The 20,583-nt window shown below is 49.8% G+C and overlaps 1 protein-coding gene across 1 annotated transcript in view; it reads right to left on the bottom strand.

Annotated features, from left to right (window-relative positions):
* Positions 1-2,145: 2,145 nt before the first annotated feature.
* The window catches only part of NRTN (neurturin), an 86,480-nt gene continuing 68,042 nt past the window's right edge, over positions 2,146-20,583 (bottom strand). Inside the window, exon 3 of the mRNA XM_037886000.2 lies at positions 2,146-13,067. Coding sequence (XP_037741928.1) covers positions 12,619-13,067 — 449 coding nt within the window. The 3' untranslated portion in view covers positions 2,146-12,618. The remainder of the gene's footprint in view (positions 13,068-20,583) is intronic.

Here is a 20,583-nt window from a genome sequence, read left to right as displayed (position 1 = left end):
CTTCCTACAGCTGGGGGAGAAATCTAGGGGTGGGTCTCATACGGCCCCGGATGCCGTGCAGGGGAAGAGTAAGTCCCGTCCTCCCCAGCCCAGCTGGGACTAGCAGCTGAGCCTGGCGCAGCGTAAGAGCCACCATCCAGGTCTTCCCCAGTCCCGCCCCATGCCCCACAGTGATTTACCTCTCTGCCAGCTGCCCTGGGCACCTGAAACATACTGCTGGCGAGGGTCATATGACCGCTCTTGTGGCTTCCCTTTCCTTCACCATCAGAAAGTCATTTTTCTGCGGAGAAGCGAAGAAATCGGTGGGAGGCATAAATTCTGCACATGCACAGCGGCACAGAATTCCCCCAGGAGTATTATTTATACTAAGTGGAACAGCTTCAACAGGAAAGGTTGACAGCAACCCGGCTTGGACTAGCCTAGTGGTGAGTGCCGCCTCCTTGGAGGAGAGAAATCCTGGCGCCAAGTCCCTGCTCAAAGGGGGTGTTCAAGTCCCAGTCCCCATGGTAGTGCTCTAGCTATTGGGTAGAAGTGGGCCGCCCGCTCCTTCTCCTTGGTTTTGTGACCCATCCCTTCATTTCCTTTGCTTTTATTTCAAAGAAGGTTAAAATGCCTGAAAATTAAATGAACCGTTTCATTTCAGGTTGAATAAAATGTTCCATTTGACCCCAAAGCAAAAGTGTTCCGACTTTTTCAATTTGCGAAAAATTGTGAACAACTCTGGTTTCGATCCGACTGGGCTCAACAGTTTTTCTAATATTTCAAAACTGCCAGAGAACTGAAACATCAGTTCTTTGTCCAGCTCTGCTGCCCACAACGCCAAAACGCCAGGGCTGCCAAATAGTGAAGCGGATTCTTTCAAGACTTGCTGAAAAGGATCCTAAATAATACGGGTAATACGTGGTAATTTTCAGGTATAGATCTCCAAGAGCTTTACACAGAAGGGTCAATATTATTAGCCTCATTTTAAAAGATGGGGAAAAGGCAGGACAGAGAGCTTAAATGCCTGGACGTGCTGTGTAACCTCAGGCAAGTCAGGGGCAGAGTCAGAAATGGACCCTTGGAGTTCTAGCTCGTAGACTTTGTACTTGAGCTGGTGTAGAGCTGTAATGTAGACAATTCCTACGTGGACGGAAGGGATATTTTCTGTCGATGTGGTTAATCCATCTCTCTGAAAGGCGGTAGCTAGGTCAGCGGGAGAATTCTTCCATTAACATACCTGCAGCTACAGAGATAGGTTGACCTATACATGGCACGCAGGGCAAAAATTTTTCACAGCCCTGTGCAAGGAAGCTAAGTTGATCGAATTTTTAAGTGCAGACCAGGCCTTAGTTTTACATGCTATCCACTGGAAGATGCAGCCAGAGAGACAACAAAGGGAACAGCTGGCTGCACTGAGACTGAACAAATGAAAGAACTTCCTAAACACTAATTCAAATTAGGACCAGGTTCTCTCCTGCTCTGAAACCTGTGCCCAATGGGCCAAGTGAGGTCCATGTGAATAAAGTCTACAGGGAGGGCTCCCATAAGGGCAGCTTTGTTTGGCTTTTTACCCAGCTCTAGACGTTGCAAAGTTAATAGCAAAAAATGAATGCCATTGATTAGACAGAGACAGAAGTGAAAGAAAATAACTGGACAGAAATCAATACAATCCTCACTTTATTTTCATCTTGTCTTAAGTATGTAACAGCATCACACCTGGCTTTAGGTTGGTTTAAAAAAAATCATACTGCATTTTATTCACTGTTCAGAATAAATGGTAAAATGTAGTAAATGTAAACTGCACTGGCACCATTTTTGCTCAATAAATAAAAAAAAAAGAAAGAAAGAATGCTTTATGTAGACTGCACACTACAGTATCTAAATAAATAACATAAGTTACTTTGAATAAATAGAGATCATCTCAAATACAGATGCATTGCATCAACTTCTTGCAGTTGGTCATTCAAGCCCAACAATGCGGGAATGGAAGTGGTTGAACCAATGAAATTGACCAGTGCTGAAGAATGGACCATGGTTACTAGGAGGAACCCAGTAAAACAACTTGATCCTGTGTAATTTACAAAGAGAAAGGAAATGCTGGTTCCCATTCCCATTGTGTTTCTTTCAATTAATCTGAAACTACTCTCCTCTTTGAAATTGGGACTATGCCATGACTGTATTCCTTGCTCAACCAACAGTGAAAGTATTCAGTAACCCTGTTTATTAAGAAAACAGATTTTTTTCCCTCCCTAAAAATAATTTGTCTTCATAAATTAGGCAAACCGATTTAACAAAAAGTTTCTGGAACTATTTAAATAAGGAATAGCCCATTTGCCAATGGTTTCACTCAAATGAAAACAATGAAATAGGGCTGCTTCTCACACATACACCAATGCAAATCAGAGGTGACTCCATTTCAGCCCCCTGGAGAACTCTGGCAAAAAGCAGCGTGGAATCACTGACTTGGACAGGATGGAGTCGCCATAAATTTACTAAGTCAAGAATTCCAGCCTCAGTATTTCAGCCACGGCCTTCAGATCATGAAAAATATTGAGGCGATCCTCAGCAGCCTCACAAACTGCATCTTGTCACTAGTGTGGAGTTGCAACGGGTCTAAATGACAGAAGGACTAGTCTCCTAACTTCACAATCCTTCTTGCACTGGCCAATGCTATGGATATGTAGTAAAAACACAGTGAATTGTGCTGTAGCTCATTATCAGACAGAAGAGGGTAAAATAATCCAATGCTCATGCTTGATCACAACTGCCAGAATTTTTTTTTTTTTCCTAATTTGTCGTGCCTGGAAAGTTTGTCATTTTTCAAACGCTATGAAATATCTTCGCCGCCCTTTATTGCTGGGTAGTATTTAAAGCTAATGGCCGATCTGCAGCATACAGATATGCAAGTTGCAGGGAACCCCCCCCTCCCGTCCTCATAACAGATGTTACACGCCGTTTATTGTTATTAACAATAAATAATTCATGGGGTAGTGAAGAAAGAGCCAGGCGACAGATTTGAATGTTGCTTTCATGTAGAGAATTTTCCATCCTTTTGCCCTTTCTGCATTTTAGACATTCTTTGGGCGGCCTAAAATCTCTTACTGCAGCCGAGAAGGAGAAGCAGAAGCATTTGTCAAATAATAGAAAGAGAGCCTATTAAAACCAGATTTCAGTGAATAAGTAATGGTGGAGCACCCGGAATGTGACCGATTGAGCAACATTATTATGTAACACAAACAGAGGGACTTACAGTTCCTCTGTGTGATGGCCCCAAATACAGCACTGGACAGAGACACACACATTAAAATCCTTTGGCGAGAGGATCCATCGATAAACAAAGGGAGGGAGCTTGCATTCTGAAACCCAAACTTTAACACTCACATTCAAACAAGAAATCAAACCAAACCAATTTAAGCAGGCCACATTTGTGATACGGCACTGCGGAGATCAGGCCTTCGAGTGCCCTCTGCTGTGCTCCTGAATCATTTCCTTGGTTGTTCACTAACAACGGGGCTGTGATTTTTGGAAAGGGGTTTTACTAACCGACTCCTTGCCTGCAAACGCCAGGCGGAATCGCCTTGGGCTAGAGCAGGTTGGTAGCCAGAATGACAATGCAGCCAGCAAGGCTTTCAAAGGCTTTATTGGGCATTCGGATAGATCAGAACATTTTCATCAGCTTCAAGATGAGAAAAAGCAGGCCTCAACTATCGCCTGGAAAACCGAGGCGAACAGGGCAGCGGTAGCTCCGAGTTAATGGATGGCCTCAACACTCCATATAATGAAACTTCACTTTTCCTTGGCAACCCATCCTGTCACAAGGATTCAGTGCCGGCCAGCCAGCCAGATCTCAAAGCACTACACTAACGCATTGTACAAACGGTGGCCAAATTCTGCCCTTGGACACATACAAGTGACATGCAGGTATCTGAGGATGGGACTTGGTCCAGTGTACACAAGGATTCACTCCCACTCCGCACCCCAAAATTCAGCCTCCTCTGGGGTGAAACTGAGATCGGCTCAGGAGATGTCACTCCACAGTCCCTCCTTCCGTGGCACCTTTGCAACATCAGAGCCAAGGTCCAACCAACGGGAACCATCTCGCTCCCTGTCTCACTCCTGTTTCCATGCCTCTCACTACAACTGCTCCTTGAAGTCTTTAAACCACAATTTGAGGACTTCAATAGCTCAGACATCGGGGAGAGGTTTTTCGCAGGAGTGGGTGGGTGAGAGTCTGTGGCCTGCGCTGTGCAGGAGGTCAGACTAGATGATCATAATGGTCCCTTCTGACCTTAGTATCTATGAATCTAAGTTTCCCACATGTCTATTCATCACGTCCTCTTCTAGAAGTATGTGATACCTGCCACCTTGGCTGGTACCCTGGGGACCTGAAGCGGAGAACCTACAGAGGCCAGAAGCACAAGCTGCTACAGCTGGGGCTAAAACTCCCTAGCCAGGGCAGTAACAGACATATCCTCTGTGGATCAGGCCCAGAGCGGGACCTGTAGCTCTCACTGACCCGTGAGTTAGCCCATCTCTACATTAGTGTCAGCGTGGGTTTCTGGAATGAGAGGGAGAAGAGCTGGATTGCTATACAGGAAACAGTCGTACTCCATGAATAAACTCAAAGGGCCTGATTCTGACTCACACAGGTTATAATGCTGGCTCACTGGACCCATTTCTGTTTTACACAAGGGTTGCCAGCCCTCCTCCAGGACTGTCTGGAAGTCTCCAGGAACGAAGGAGGACGCTTTAATTCAAGATGCTGTCATGTGATGAAACCTCCAGGAACACGTCCAACCAAAACTGGCAACCCTGTTTTACACCAGCATAAGTGATTTCAGAATCCAGCTCGAAAGGCCAAGATTTTCTATGACCAGCAATCCTCAATGCCCCGCTCGAGACACCTTTAGGGGGCCTGATTTCCGGGGCGGGGAGAAGAGGGCAGCTCAGCTCTTGCTGAAAATCAGGGTTGTTTAAGATAACTCAGGTCAGGAACCCAGAATTATGAGACATTCTGAAAATCTTGGCCTTTGGGCCTGATTTTGACACCACTTAAAACAGGTGTGACCCCACTGACATCGGTGTAAACCAAACTCTTCCCCCCAATTCCCACTGACTTCAATGGGAGCCCGATGTGAAGAGTTTCCACTGGATCAGACCGTAAGAGTTTGTCTTCCCTGCAAAGATAAGTTGAGTGTTGCCCCTAACTCAAGTCCCAGCCACACACACACAGTCAGTCTTCACTGGAGTATGGCGGTGCATTTAGCTGCAGTCAGCTGGCCTGTCCGGGGTTATAAGTCAAATCTCGAGTGAGCACAACTCATCAGTTGCTAACACAGCCACTCCGTAGTGTGGACGCAGGGTACTGCCACTCCCACACCTCTGCTCCTCCAGAGCCTTCCCACAATTCCCCATGTGCGGCCAGACAGGAAGCTCTCCCAGAATTCACTAGGAAATCAGTGTCAGAGCAGCTCTGCTTAGTGCAGGCTCAAGGCATTATGGGATAAATATCCACAGAAGTCTTTGTGCCACACACGTGTGAGTGCGGCCCCAGTGGGGACATAGCCGCTCGAGGGTTACCTTGTGGTGTGGCTGCTTTCAGTCAAGCTTGGCTCGCATGAAAGGAGCCAACTGGCATACAGATAATTCAAGTGGAGCTGATTGGGAATTAAAAAAAAAAAAGTTTCAGAGTAGCAGCCATGTTAGTCTGTATCCGCAAAAAGAAAAGGAGGACTTGTGGCACCTTAGAGACTAACACATTTATTTGAGCATAAGCTTTCGTGAGCTACAGCTCACTTCATTGGATGCATTCGGTGGAAAATAAAGTGGGTTTTTTTGGTCAGAAGATGCTGATTCATTGAAACCAAAAGTTTTCCCAGGAAAGGGTTAGTTTCGGGAAGGTTTCTCACAAGAAAATAAGAGAGACACCTACTCCCGCTATCTCCCAGAGTAGCCAACGGCCCAGTGATCAGGGCATAGTCCTGGGGTGGTTGGAGGAGACCCAGGACAGTGGGTCTCCCCATATTCCATGAGTGGGCTATTGGCTATTCTGGGTGTTTCTCTCTCTTGTTTTCCAAGACAAATTCCAAAAGGTCTCGATTTCATCACACTGTGGAACAGGGAACATTTCGAAATCTCAAAAATTTTGGCGGGATGGGAAAACCGTTTCCCACCCGAGTGAATTCTGCAATGAAGACCTACCCCAGTAAACCAAGCCACAGAACTCCTGTTCCCTGTCTGCGGCATTCTGGCCCCAACCATAGATCATCTTTTCTTTTTAAATCGGAGACTGCAAACAAAACCAGGTTTGCTTTTAGAGTGGAGTTGGATGGGAACCAAATGCTCAAGAGGCCGTTTACTCATCTTCCGTTTTTTTAGAAGTCGGAAGAGCGCGTCTGTTATCTCTTGAACATAGAACATGCCGTGATCCCAGCTCCCAAGTTTAATGCTATTTTATCTGCCAGCCAGGCCCACGGCCTGAACCCGTATGAGGTGATTTTTTCATTCAGAACTGGGGCTGTGACACAAGCCATGCTTGGAAACAATAATTTAAACAGTAATTGTGTACGCAGTGCTGGTCAGACTGTTTGCGGGGAATAAATCCATTGAATATTTGTCAGCTTTCGGCCCCCCCACAATGAATTGATCCAGATTTTTTGCACCTGCAATCATTACTGACAAGCATTTACCTTTCACAATACTTAGCTCTGTAATAGCAGATTGCAGACCCAATCGAGCACCCACTGACTCCATGGGAAAACCCCCATTGTTCACAAGCGAATGCAGGGTGGTGCATGAAGAAGAGATATTCCCCAACCAAACCCTTGTTCCTACCAATAACCAGGACTAGCAGATGTAACAGCAGGGGGATAAGAGCAAAGGAAAACAAAGAGCTATTCGGGTCTTGAACGACCGCTCCCAAACACTATGGCCACTTCTCACATTGCATCAATTCGTCCATCATAATTTTTCTGCATGCCTAAAGGAAATGAAAACCAGGAAGAAATTAGCACTGATCTTCTCTAGGGCTCTGCCACGGACCACAGGGATTATCAAAGTGCTACGCTCCAGTGGTCCACCCCATCTGGTTTCTTGTCTCCAAAAGTGACATTCAGTTTACGTACACATGGAATCTCTTGACCGATGCTAGCATCCCAGGTTTCCCCCAGACGTAAATATCACCCTACGCTGATTCTGGCAAAGTGCTAATCTTCATCACACTTGTCTACAGTGAACGGTCATAAAAATCACACGTGTCTTTGATTTTCCTAGCACCTGGGTGACATTCTGATCTGATTTATACCTCGGGCAATCTCCAGGAAGCCTGTAAACTGGATTCTCCAGTCACTAACACCAATTTCACACTGATGCAACTCCTCTGACTTTAACACAGTTGCTCCTGTGAGTGGAGAATCTTAGCTCCTTGGAGTTGCATCAGGGCTTGCCGGGGCTGGCATAAGACATCACAGAATTTGGCACATCAAATAAAATGAAAAGCAAAGGCCCGAGACACAGGTGGAATGGATTAAAGGGACCAATTCGCCTCTCATGGACCACAGTGCAAATCAGCAGCAACCCCACTAAACAACAGACTTGCGGGGGAGTAAAAAATGGTGTAAGTGACTGTAGAATAAGCCCAAAGAGGGGATTTCCACCACATAGCCTCAGGCTGAATTCTCGTGCACAGCCTGCACTAGGAGGTGGAACTTCTTCTGCTACATTCACTGTATTGTTTTTTAGAAAATATGCACGCTGGCTTTTGCCACTTCTGAACTAGCGGGAGCTTGGGTTAGCCGAGCCTGCTGCTGAAGAGACTTTACAGTGCACGGTGTTCGCATCCCCATTAGGGCTTTAGACATGGGCTGTAAAGCTGGATATGTGTCAACCCGGTAGGAGCAAAGCATTGTGGCAAACAGCTGCCTTTTTGCAAACTGACCGGCGGTTTTACATGTGTCGACAAATCCAACAGGTGGACTTTATTCCCCTCTCCTCCGGCCAGTTTCTACAGCTGGGCTCCTCTTTCAAAAGTGAGGGTAAAGATTAGGGTTTCAGAGCCCAGCAGCCCTTTTATATGGGAGCAGGGTGCAAGTGAGGCAAAGCCTGCTGAATGATGATGTTTATATTGCTTTGATACATCTTGGCTCCGTTCAGCTAAGAGCAGCTTTTAGATCCAACGCAAAAAAGCCTGACCTTTGGCAGGGGTCAGAAATCTATGCTATTTACTCTCCATGTTACATTTTTTGTGTCTCGCAGAAGAGACACACAAGAAGTATTTTCGTTCCCATTCACATTATGGGCTGGGATTTTCAAAGTCAGGCTCCCAATTCCCCCTTGACATTTGTTTGGAATTGGGTGCCTAACTCCCTTTGGCTCCTTTGCAAATCCCAGCCGAAGCTGCTAATTATCTATGCGAACAGGAAGGAAGAAACACATTTTACCTGACTGCTGTGAAAAAGAAACAAGCGGGCCAGATTCTGATCTCTGCTACTCCAATGTGGAGTGTCTTCCGATTTATATCGGTTGTATCTGGGATCAGAGTCTGGCCCACGGTTGGGCAAAAGAGAGGGAAGTCAATAACAATCAAAGAATTCCAGGCCTGTTAGCTTTCCATTGTCTTGGTGCATGCCCAGTACATGACACCAATATTCTCCTTCTGTTTATCATTTGCATTAGTTGGGAAAGGAGCCAAGACGAGAAAACCAGCTACTCCACGCGACAAATATAGCCTGTTCAGAGACTGCAAAAGTCTGTAGTCTCATTTATTTCCCCACATAGTAAACAACACTGACAAGGCTGTAAACGCTAACCATAGACAGAAAGGGTCTGGTTCTTCTCTCACCCATGATACAAGCTACTCTACCCTACTGAAGTGAATGGGAATCACTTGTTGCATTCAAAGGCCACTGTAAGTTGGGTTCTTAAGACTCCTGTGGATTTTAGCCCCATCTTATCTGCAGAGGTGCAAGCTCTAGGGTGGCCAGGTGCCTGGTTTTCGACTGGAAAGTCCAGTCGAAAAGGGGACATGACAGTGCTCAGTCAGATCTACTGACCAGACACCCAAAATCCAGTTACTGTGGGCGCGGGAGGCAGGGACGAGCCGAGTCATCACCCGCTCCAGCCCCTACTCAGCCGGGGCCACCTCCTACCTGTGTTGGGCAACTGCAGACAGGGCAGGGGAGGTGCTGGCACTCCTGCTGGAGGGTCCGGTTTTTAAATATTATGAAGCTGGCAACCCTAGATGCAGCTCCCGATGGACCTGATGATTTCAATGCTTCTGGATTGGGATCCAGCCTTTTTGATCTGCCATTGACCTTCTATTACAGCTCCAGCTAGGATGTTATTGCTGATATGTATCCTAATTTTATCGCGCTGGTTTTCCGCTGTATCACAACCCAATGCGTCCCTAGCCCTCAGACTAAAACGCCATCCTATGGCAACACCCATCTCTCCTACTCTAGAGTGTTTCTAAATCATTTTACCAGGTGCACTGAGGACAACCTGGTCGGGTGAGCCGGTCACCTGACACCAGCGACGGTGGAGGAAATGGAGACTTGATCCAGTTACTGTAGGTTGGCATGAGCCTTAAGACAAAAAGCGGATGAGAAGGAAGGTGGGAAAGAGCTTGTTCCAATGAGTGGCCAAACAAGAGGTGATTAGAATGGATGTGAAGGCCTACACCAGCTCTGGTGAGATGGGGAGGGCTTTCTGCTGATCTCAGTGGGAATTGGATCAGGCCCTAAGGGAGGGAAAACACCAAACGTTTGTCCATTAAAAAGTCCCATTTGAGGTAAAGTTGTGTTTGAATGCCAGGGAACTCTTTTTCCTTTCAAAGGACTGCCCAGGCTGGAGCAGTGCCCTCCTGCCCCCATTTTTTGCAGAGCCAAGTGGAAGGCTGGGCTCAACAGCCACCCCGGTCTCTGAGAAAGCGGAGTCCGAGGCTGATATTTGGCGTTCGATGCCCAAATCCCATTCAAAATGAACGGGAAGCCCCAAGGCAGCGTCAACACTCTCAGCCTTACTGGCTAATCATCCCCATTGCACGAAACTCCATGGAATTTGGGTGCCTAACTCCCCTAGGCGTGGCCTATACACAGATTTTGTACTGGTATAATTATTTGGGTTAGGAGTGTGATTTTTGACCAGTTTAGTTACACCAGTACAGCTCCTAGTGTGGACACAGTTATGCTAGTATAAAAGCTGCTTTATAGTTTATTCTCCTTCCCTATACTAATATAAGCACCTTTATACCAGTATAAGCGTGTCCACACTAGGGAAGTTGGACCATTTTAATTACACTGGTGTAGTTAAAGCGATATGACCTTGAAGTGTAGACAAGGCCAAAGGGCTTGGCTACACTTGCGAGTTACAGAGCAATAAAGGAGCCCTGGACGCCCTAGCTCACTTCCCGTCCGCACTGGCAAGGCACATAGAGCGCTCTGACTCCGCGGCTACAGCGCTGCTGGTACTCCACCTCGGCGCGTGGAATAACGTTTGCTGCGCCCCCACTGGAGCGCCATGGTGCCAGCGTGAAGGAGGTGTTGAATTACTGCGCTCTGATTGACCGTCCCATAATCCCCTTAAGTCAAGTGGCCACTTTTGTCATTGTTTTGAACTCGCTGTAGGAATGCGGATATGCCCTTTCAAAGCTCCGTTTCTGACAGCCGGCTGCTTATCTGCTCTGGGACAAAGGAACCATTACTGAGGAATGCTGCTTGCTTTGAGCGAGTGAGAGAGAGGCGGGGGGTGGGAGGTCTGCTGCTGTCTGAACTTACAAGACAGCATGCTAACATGCTCTCAGCCCCCTCAAAACCCACTCTCTCCCCCCCCACATACACACAAAACACTCCCTGTCACACTCCACCCCCCCATTTGAAAAGCATGTTGCAGCCACTTGCATGCTGGGATAGCTTCCACAATGCACTGCTCTCTGTGGAGTTGCAAGAGTTGCTAATGTGGCCATGCCAGTGCGCTTCCACCTGAGAGTGTAAACACTCGGCAGCGTTTTTCCTGCTGCACTCTCTGAAGGCGGGTTTTGCTCCCAGCCCTCTACAACTGCAAGTATAGCCATGCCCTGAGACTCCTTTGCAAACCCAGGTCTTAGGCCAGGTCTACTCTACACGCTTACTTCGGTACAACGTCACCACTCAGGGATGTGAAAAATCCACAGTCCTGAGCAACGTGGTTATACTGACAACCCCCCGTGTAGACAGGGATGGCTGCCACCTCTCGCGGTGGTGGAATTATTAAGCCGGCAGGAGAGCTCTCTGTCGTCCGCTGAGAGCGTCTTCACCGGAAGCACGATAGCTGCAAGTTTGTAGTGTAGAGCTGGAGCACGGGCACCAGTAACTCTATTGCCGTGTCCCTGCAAAGCTAGTCCCAGGAGGGGCACGGTGGTTTATTTCAGCAAGCTAGAAGGCCTGCCAGATGGAAAGCAAAGGAGGTGCTCAAAGCAGTAGAAACATGGGAAATTATGGCTTCTTTCTCAACCATCACATTTCCTGACTGCCTCAATGCCGCATCCTGAATGTCAATATGACGGACGCGTAAAGTTGAGATGTTCAAGGCTGCCTAGGAGATCAGAACACCCAGTTCCTATTAAAAAATTAAGGCAGCTTTGAAATTCTCATCAGCCCCATGTTCCCACGCCAATCCTCTTCCTCCCCCTCTCTCTGGTTAAAACCACCAACTGGAGAGTTTGTTAAGATCACTATCCTGGCCCAGGGAAGCATCCAATAGTTGTCCATTGACCTCACTAGAAAGTTGGCAGAATGGCTGTGAAGGAATGATAGTATTCTGCGATTGCCACCAATAATTATCTCTCTCTCTCTATATATATATATTCCTGTATATTTACAGAGCATGAATATACTGCATGTCTACAATAAAATAAGGGTAAGATATGATCTTAGGATATAAAAGAATATTTCTTGACCGCTCAGTCATTTATCTGCATCCAAAAAGGTTCCATCCACATGAACTCCATGCCCTGGTGCAATTCTCTTTAGGCCGCAATCCGTCTCGGAGGGGAGCCTCTGAGAAGAGGCCTCAGTTTTCGTAGGACTAGGAATGCCAATCTGACTCTGCCTTTCCGACTGGATCGCAGTTCCGGAGCTGGCCGCCCAAATGCATCCAAAGACAAGGGCGACTGGCACCTTTTGGACTCAAAATACTTGGCCAGCAAAGCTTTCCTGCTAAACCCCTTCGTGAGAGCAATAAAATAAAAGCCCACGTGGATGCCAGGCTGGTGGTGAGACTGATGCCGGCATCCCTGAGGAAATCAGCAGGTGTTTCCTCCTACCTCTCCATTCCCCAGCTCCTCCTTCTTAGAGCATCCCAACACTCAGGGGCACCGGGCTGGCGGGGGGAGCGCGGAGGCTCCTGTCGAAGTGTCGAAAGGCCCCTCGATTTCTCTCAAAACACAACCCGGCATCAAGAGTTTCCCTGTTGCCCCTAGAGTCCAACCACAGGACTGAGGTAGATTTGGAAACAGTTGCCTTCTTGACTCTCTCGGAGCCTGGGTCCCCTCTTAGTTCCCTTCACTCTCGGAACGCAGCAATGTCCCTTTAGGCCCTCGCCCTCTTGGCTTTTGGGCGCTGCCTTCCAGACATCAGCCTTCCCAGGTTCCCTTTCCCCACTTCACACGCAGCCACATTCCTTGGCCGACAGCTCGTTGACGGTGTAGTAGCGGTTGTAAGTGTCCAGGAAGGAGACGTCGTCGTCGTACGCGAGAGGCCTGCAGCAAGGCCGGGCTCTCACCTTCTCCTTTCTGATCTTCTTCTTGAGCCTCATGTTCTTCAGGGAGAGGTCGTAGTTCCTGACGGCTGTCTCGCACGTACCACTGCAGTAACGGAACAGCACGATCTCGTCTGACTCGTAGCCCAGGCCCAGCTCGCTGACGCTCACCTCCAGCTCCTTCAGGGCACAGGGTTTGTGGCGGGCCCGGGCTCGCTTCATGCGGGTCCCAGGCTTGGGGAAGAGCGGCAGCTCATGCCCCCCGGAGTTCATGGACTGGCTGTACCTCTCGACCAGCGTGGAGATCAGCTGCCGGATTTCACCCTCCGTGTAGCTTTCGAACAAGGTACTGTCTGCAACAGAACAGGGACAGGGGTTAGCGAGCCAGGCAGCGGGGAAGGGCAAGCACAAGCCCCGGGAGCTAGCCACCCAGATCTCGATGGAATCTGGCCACCGAACTCCTTTAGACGCCGTTGAAAATCCCAGCCCCAAATATTTCTACGGATTGTGGGTAAACTTTGAAAAAATGCTTAAGTGACTTAGAAACCTAAGTCCCATTTACTTACAATGGGACTTAAGCTCCTAAATCACATAGGTCCCCCCCATCTTCATGTCCCCAGGCTGCACGCACAAGCAGGAAAGAGTCTGTAAAAGGGACAGGAGAAAGTGATGGGTGTTAGGAAATCAAGGCTCCAATCATTTGCGAAGCCCCTCTGAAACGCTGACTACGTTCTACCCAAATCTAAGCTTCCGTTCAAGTCAGCAAATTACCTGCCGAGCATTTCCCCTTGCGAAGCAATTTGTCTGCACAATGAAACAGGTGCGCTCCTGCCTGGTTAACCCGCCTTGCGGAAAACTGGCCCCAGACAAACTCCAGCACCATCAAAGGCTGACATTCACCCCTCTCCTCCACCCTGCTGGCTCTTTAGAGGTCAGATGGGCCCGCTTTATTTAGCAGAGCAGAGGCCTTATCTACACTAGGGCTGAAAAAAAATCACCAGTTCAAGTATTCTGGTTTAAGCACCAGTGCAAGTGGGGTTTGGGCCCTGCCTATTGTACAGTTTAACCCAGGGAAGCCAGAACCCTGACCTTCATGGCGATTGTTTTGATGGTCTAGTACGGTCCCCTGCACAACACAGGCCAGAGACCCTCCCACAGCAAGCCCTGCACTGAGCCCCCCGCCTGTCATTGAACTGGGGCATATCCTTCAGAATGAGGCGCCCGCTTGAGAAAGGTGCTCCTGGGTCCAGTGTAGTCAGAGCCTGAGTGTGTTCTAAACCAGTTTACAACACCACGGTGCGTCTAGCCCGGTTGGACGGGAACGGGGGGATCCGCCCCTTTCGTGGGGCTGCAGGCGGACAGAGCGAACCCGTTTCATGCAGGAAAAGCAGCTGCAAAGCGATGACTTTCAGATGCCACCAGCCTGATGCCCTGGAGCCGGCTAGTGCCCCAGTCCACTTGCTTCCTACTGAAGTCCTTCCTAAGGGCTGAACGAATTCATCCCAGGAGAGGCCACCGGCACCTTGGCCTCTCTAACACATGCTGAGCAATGAACCTGAAGCTCGGTATTTATGGGGACCACGGCTTTTGTGGAGACTGAGCTTTCGGATGTGTACAACCTCTCCGAATGCCTGCAAACAACGGCATGCCCAGAGCGGCTTACGACACGTACAGGCCCCTGGGGCGGGAGTGGGTTTGGGGGGATGCACATTCTAATGACTGGTCTCAGTCAGCCAATAGCAGAAGCCCTTTGGAAAAGGGCCGGGCGCCACTCATCCCATTGGCCTGTGGGGGTGAAAGGGACGAAAAGCCAGCAGAGCTGTGCAAGGGGTTATGGAAGTCAGCTGCTCGGCGTCAGCTTTGGCCCCCTCACCTTCCCAGTCCCTGGTGCGGGGGGAGCGGGTTCACTGGGGCCAAGATCCATAGGTGGGGAAATGCTTTTCCTGGCCCCATCCCCACTAGCAGCCCCCCCCCCCCCCCCGAGAATACAAGGCAGCACAAATTAAGGGCCCGTTCTCCCCCCCCGAGGGTTGGTTGCAGAGGCAGGGTCCTCCAGCTCTGGGAGTCACCCTGCTAGGCAGCCAGAAGCCAGCGCATCAACGAATGCCCTGTATGCCAATTTGCCGCCCCAGGCAGCCAGCTCGAGCTCACTGATCCACTGGCTTGGGTGGGGCAGAACCCCCTTTCCACGGCCACGGGGTCCCTCTATGTAAAATGGGTGAGAGAGTTAAAAAAAAAAATACAAGAATGAGTCAGGACTGAAGCGTCTTATTGAAACAGGATGAAAAATCGTTCAACCTCAGAGCGAGAGGCTTTAACGACAGCTTTCCAATTCAGCCCAAGGAGCCAAGCTGGCTCCAGGTGGCACAGATGCTCTTGGCTTGGAGGATGTGGCCAGGGCCCAAGAGACAGGAATGCTCTAGGTCAGGCTGCCTTAGGCCTTGTCTACACTTGAAAGGATTGGCTGGTTGACCTATACCAGGAACGCACCCTCTTCCCCACCTCACCCCCTCAGCCAACTCCCAGTGCAGATGCAGCTTATACGTCCTAGCATTTCCAAAGCGACCTCACTTTGGGTTGTGTTTCCATGGCTTTCCTTAAGCTAAGCACCATGTGGTTGGGTAGGTGTTTGGGTAGGAGACCTCCAGATGCTTTGGCCAATGCAATTTCCCTTTGAGTTAATATTGGCCAGCATGGGGCTTGCTTTTATAGGACATGTGAACAGGGGCGGTGAAGCCCTCCCAAAAGTGACGGGGTGGGGCCAGGGGCCCCTGTCTGCTCTGTGGACCAGCCCATGCCCCTCCTCTTCCCCCCCCCCCGAGGCTCCACCCCTGGCCAAGCCAGAAGCCAAAGCGGGGCCAGGGAGCCTGGGTGGGCTCCTCCACCTGCCCGAGGTGGGGGGTGGGGCTGAGAGCAGCCCCCAGCCCATGTCCCCACCCCCTGGACTCCCGTCCAAGGCAGGTGGAGGGTTCCCACAGCAGCCCAGGCTCCCCGGCCAGGCTCCAGCTGCCAGCCTGGCCAGGGCCTTGGGGGGAAGAGGCGGCCCATCCATTTTCAACAAGTGGGAGCGCTGTGATCCTCTGGCCCCCCCGTTCCGGTGCCCCTGCATGTGAAACTCCAGTCCTGACCACTCGTGGCAGTTTCTATAAGAATTAGGGATGAGTTAACCCTGGCATCCAATTCTAGTTCAGGCAATTACATTCCATTTAGCGAAATTCCCTCTGCAGTTTCACTTGAATACAACAGTTTGGATTGGGTCTTGATCTGCTAGGTGATGTAGCTGGGTGGGCAGAAGCAGCTACGTTTCAAGGGTGGGTGACCTAATCTCGGTGTCAGTTAATTAATGAATGCCTGCAATCTGTGATCGTCAGGTGAAAGACACATTAGAAATTCCAAGCATTCTCGTGGGGCCAGTTCCTGGTTTTATTCAGTCCTTACTCACTTTGATTTGAGCAGGAGTAAAAACTTAGTAAGGCCGTCGGGGTTTGGCCCACCGTTGCTATTGGCAGTAAAATATTCTAATTCTTCTACCGATCAGAGAATGCCACAGTCCCATGTTATTTAAACATCAGAACTATTTGTTTCAGCTCCGGTTGACTTGAGTCCACGTGCAGTAGAGTTGGTCAGGAAATGGTTTTCCCGGTCTGCAAAAAGTAGATTTCAAACATTTTGGGGATGAAACGGAGACCTTCAGAACCGTTTTTGGAAAACCCCAACGTGCAAGACCCATTCCACAACACCCTGTGGTTAGGTGCTCACCTAGGATGTGAGAGACCCCCGTTCAAGTCCCCACTCCGCCTGATTCGGAGTAAGGCCCTGCACCTGTCTCACGGCCCGCATGAATGCCCTAACCCCTGGGCTAGGGTCTGTTCTGGGACTGTGCGCTGGTTGTCTATTTCAGTTACATGCTAGACCTGAGGAAACCATCTAGATAAAGGAGCATTTTCCAAAGAAAAACCATTATCAAAAAATTCCTGACCAGCTCTAATCTACAGGTTATTTCTAGGATTTGGAAAAGGAAATTTACTTTTCTGTGGACTAGTAACACTGGAGTGGGCATGCATGTTTACATGCACATGGGTGTTTTTACATTACATTGCACAAATTTGCCAACCTGAAACCCATGTTGCTAGAGAAGATTCTTTTCACGGGGCACCCTCTCCTCCCAACACCACACTGCAGAGTTACACAGCTGTATGCCCTGCGAGGAAGGGACTCCAGGGATGGCTGGTGGGCCACAGGCAGATCACAGTTTGAAGCTGCTGTGAACCCGAGGCCCCACACACTAGCATGGATACCTCTGAAGAGCCAGGGAGGTCCAGCTGTCCTGCAAGCTAGGACCTGTTTGAGACGCCACTGTAGTAGACGCCAGCACTCGAGCATGGATGAGCCCGATGCAGGGGAAGGATCCTCAGACAAGTGTGCAAATTCATTCCCCATTACCGCGATGGCGCCCCCAACTGAGCAGGACATGACTATCAACTTTTCATTAGTTTACTCGCACTAGGAGAGGTAGTGGCACTAGGAAGAGAGGTCGGGCTGTTATCTGCTGTTCGTGCCCCTCCAGAGTTAGGCGAGGGGATGGGTGTGTGTGGAGCGGTTTGTTTACATACCCGGGGATGCCCCTTGAATCCTGTTGAGAGATCGCAATGAAACTTTCATGGAAGTCCTCTGCAATCCTCTCCCAAAGGTCTCCAGGCATGGCAGCCTTATTTCTTCCTCTGTGGTAGGACACATTCCCACGCCACTCAGCAATTACTGCCAGGGGGCCTGCCAAAGCAAACGGGCTAGCAGCCTATGGGCCCGGGCGGCTTTGGGACGCCAGCAACAGCTGTGGGAGGGGAAGGGACTTCTGAATCTTAACTTCCGCTTTCCATCATGACTCTACTGTCCATGGTACCTCTGCGCGTTTCATCTGTAGCTGATGCCGTTGCGGCCTTGAGGGGTTCTCCCTCCACACCTGAGTCAGAGAAGGAGAAAGAAGAGGACCCAGGTTGACCTGTTCAGCGAGATTCTTCAAGCCAATGTTGCATCAGACCAGGAACAGAGGGGTGGCAGATGAGTATAGCAGAGTGCATGTAGAAGGAAAGAACGGACAGGAGAAATGCGCAGGTGGCCCAGCAGGAAAAGGAGAGGGAGATGCACCAGGACATAATGGGTCTTCTCCAGCAGCAAACGCAGAGGCTGCAGCTGCTTGTGGACTGACAGGTTCAAAAATCCCAGGCTCACCTTGGAGAGCTCCATGGTCACTGCTCCCGACACCCTCCGACATTCCATGTGGCATCAGGATCCACATCCCTACCTTACCCCTCTACACAGGGGGACATGAAGAAAAACCACAGCTTCACCTACGTTGACCTGGGAGAGCCATGGTTGATGTATGTGTACCTAAAATGGACATGAACGTTCCTTCCCTTTCCTTAAGCTGTGTTCCAAAAAAAGAAAGTCCCTCCTTGTAGCTTTCTGAACAGTCCTGTCTCCTTAGAGATGTAGGCATCATCCACCTTCCCTGACTAGTCAACACTGATGTCGGTGAAGCATCCCGGGTTATCCACCAGCTCTTTCATAACCATAGGAAAACAGCCCTTTCTGATGATGTGGTCTGTGGCAAGGGGGGCTGGTGCCAAAATAGGGATTTGCGTCCCGTCTAGTGATCCATTCGATAACCTCATTGCTGCAAATCCATCCCTTATGTCCTGCACATTGCTGAGAGTCACAGTCCCGCGTAGCAGAAGACGGCCCTGCACATCTGCATGACAACCACCCCCCACCCAGTGGATTTTCCAACTCCAAAATGATTTCCCACTGACCGGTAGCAATCTGCCGGGGCAAGTTCCCACAGCACGATGGCCGCTCACGTCTCCACTGTCAGCTCCGCTCTCACATTTCTGTCCCTGGACTGGAGGGCTGGGGCGAGTCGGTGCACAGATCCAGGAATGTGGCTTGGAGCATCCAAAAGTTCTGTAGCCGTGGCTCATCATCCCACGCCTGCATTACGATGAGATCCCACCAGTCACTGGTTGTAGCTACTCTGTGAATGCCACCAAAAACCTCGACTTCGTTCTCGCTGTGTTCCACAGCAATCCGCCCTTCAGGAATCATCATGTTCCCCGCGACTCCTCTCATAGCTCTCAAATATTGGAGGCTCACCAGTCCTGTGCTTGTCCTGGGGGCTTTCGCCTTTCCTGGGGTTTTTCACCTTCCTCTGCAGCACGGGGCATGGGTCACTTGCAGGTTTAAACTAGTGTCAATGGTGGATTCTCTGTAACTCGAGGTCTTTAAATCATGATTTGGGGACTTCAGTAACTCAGCCAGAGGTTAGGGGTCTGACATGGGAGTGGGTGGATGTGTTTCTTTGGCCTGCAACATGGAGGAGGTCAGACTAGATGATCCCCTTCTAGCCTTAAAGTCTACACGCCTAACTCTCATGGCAATAGTCCAGAGGTGTTCAGAGCAGAGGTGACAGACAGCAACAAGTCCCACGCTGGTTTGTGGGATTTTCTGAACAGGCGTGAAAATTATGGGATCGAGATAGCATTATGGGGTGGAGAAAGTTGCATGATGGGACCTTGACGCTGCGGTCCCAGTCACCCCTGCGCCACCTGTTTCTGCCCCACCATTGCACTGGATGGTGGTGAGTTGCACCCTGGGATACCTGCATGGTGCACGCACTGGGCATCGACACAAGCACTCTTGGTGAGCACACACAGCGCCGACACAAGGAGCCAAATGTGTTTGTGCATAAGCGATATACTCACTTGAGTTGGCAAAAGTTTGTAGCGTAGACATGCCCTGAGGTAACTACATAACAGAGACAGTTACAGGCTTAATCGGAGGCAATTAACTTGTTATGGTGGAGATTGTTGACACTCGGGGGCAGGGATTAGGCTAATGAAGTCGTCAGCTCAATACAGGAAGAGCGAGAATTGGCAGGAAGTAAGAGGGGAGATCCGAGACTGGGCTGGGCGGGATGGGGAACGCTGGGTGGAAGGTTCCTCCTGTACTATGTCCTGCAATGCTGGGAATCTAGAGATTACAGATACACGTGGGGAAAAGAAACAGACTGTGTGTATATTGTGAATAAGAGACCGCACAAACGGGCCAGGCCCACGGCACACCGGGTAGCTGAGGGAGCAGCCCATGACAGAGGCCTAAGCAAATTGCTGGGTGCTCTCGTTCACCCTGGCTGAGATGTAGCCAGGGCGGGCAGGGATGTTCTACTGAACGATGATCTTCCGCTGCTGAGCCACAAGGAAAAGGCTCCTTTAAAGGAATGTTGTCCCCTCGCCCCCATCCCGCCTTCCTGCTCCTTGGTTTGAAAAGATCGGGTCAATATCTCTTCCAAGCTAACTCCAATCCCGCTCCAGGGTTCTGCTGGAACACCTCCTGGTCTCCACGCCCCTCACTTTGTCTTGTTTATTTTCCTACCAGACTTTCACAGCTTGCAGCAGCTCAGGCCGCCCCTCACTGCATGACACTTAAAGTGCATGCTTAAAAAAAAAAAAAATCAAACATTGGGGGAATAAATAAAACGAACTCCCGTTGCGTTCATGACTTCCAGATGCCTTGCACACAGCCACGTCGGAGACGCTGGGAGGAATCACGGCTTCCTCCAGCGAGAGGGGAACGGGCAAACTTGTGCTGCAGTGAACGGGTCGGGCAGAGCGTGCTCCCGCTCGTGCAGGGGTCACAAGCAATCAAAGCATGGGGAAGAGGGCAGGAAGCAAAGAGATGTGGCACCAATCTATGGGGACCACAGCGCTTGGGTCTTGGGCAGCTGAACTGTCGCTATAAAGGGCCCGGTTCTGATCTAATCAGCAGGGTAAAGCAGGAATGACTCTGCTGGAATCAAAGGAGATGATTCCAATC

The sequence above is a fragment of the Chelonia mydas genome, chromosome 25, assembly GCF_015237465.2.
Source record: "Chelonia mydas isolate rCheMyd1 chromosome 25, rCheMyd1.pri.v2, whole genome shotgun sequence".
NCBI classification, from domain to species: Eukaryota; Metazoa; Chordata; order Testudines; family Cheloniidae; genus Chelonia; species Chelonia mydas.
Note: the sequence above shows the minus strand (reverse complement) of the source record. Positions and strands in the feature narration are given on the sequence as shown.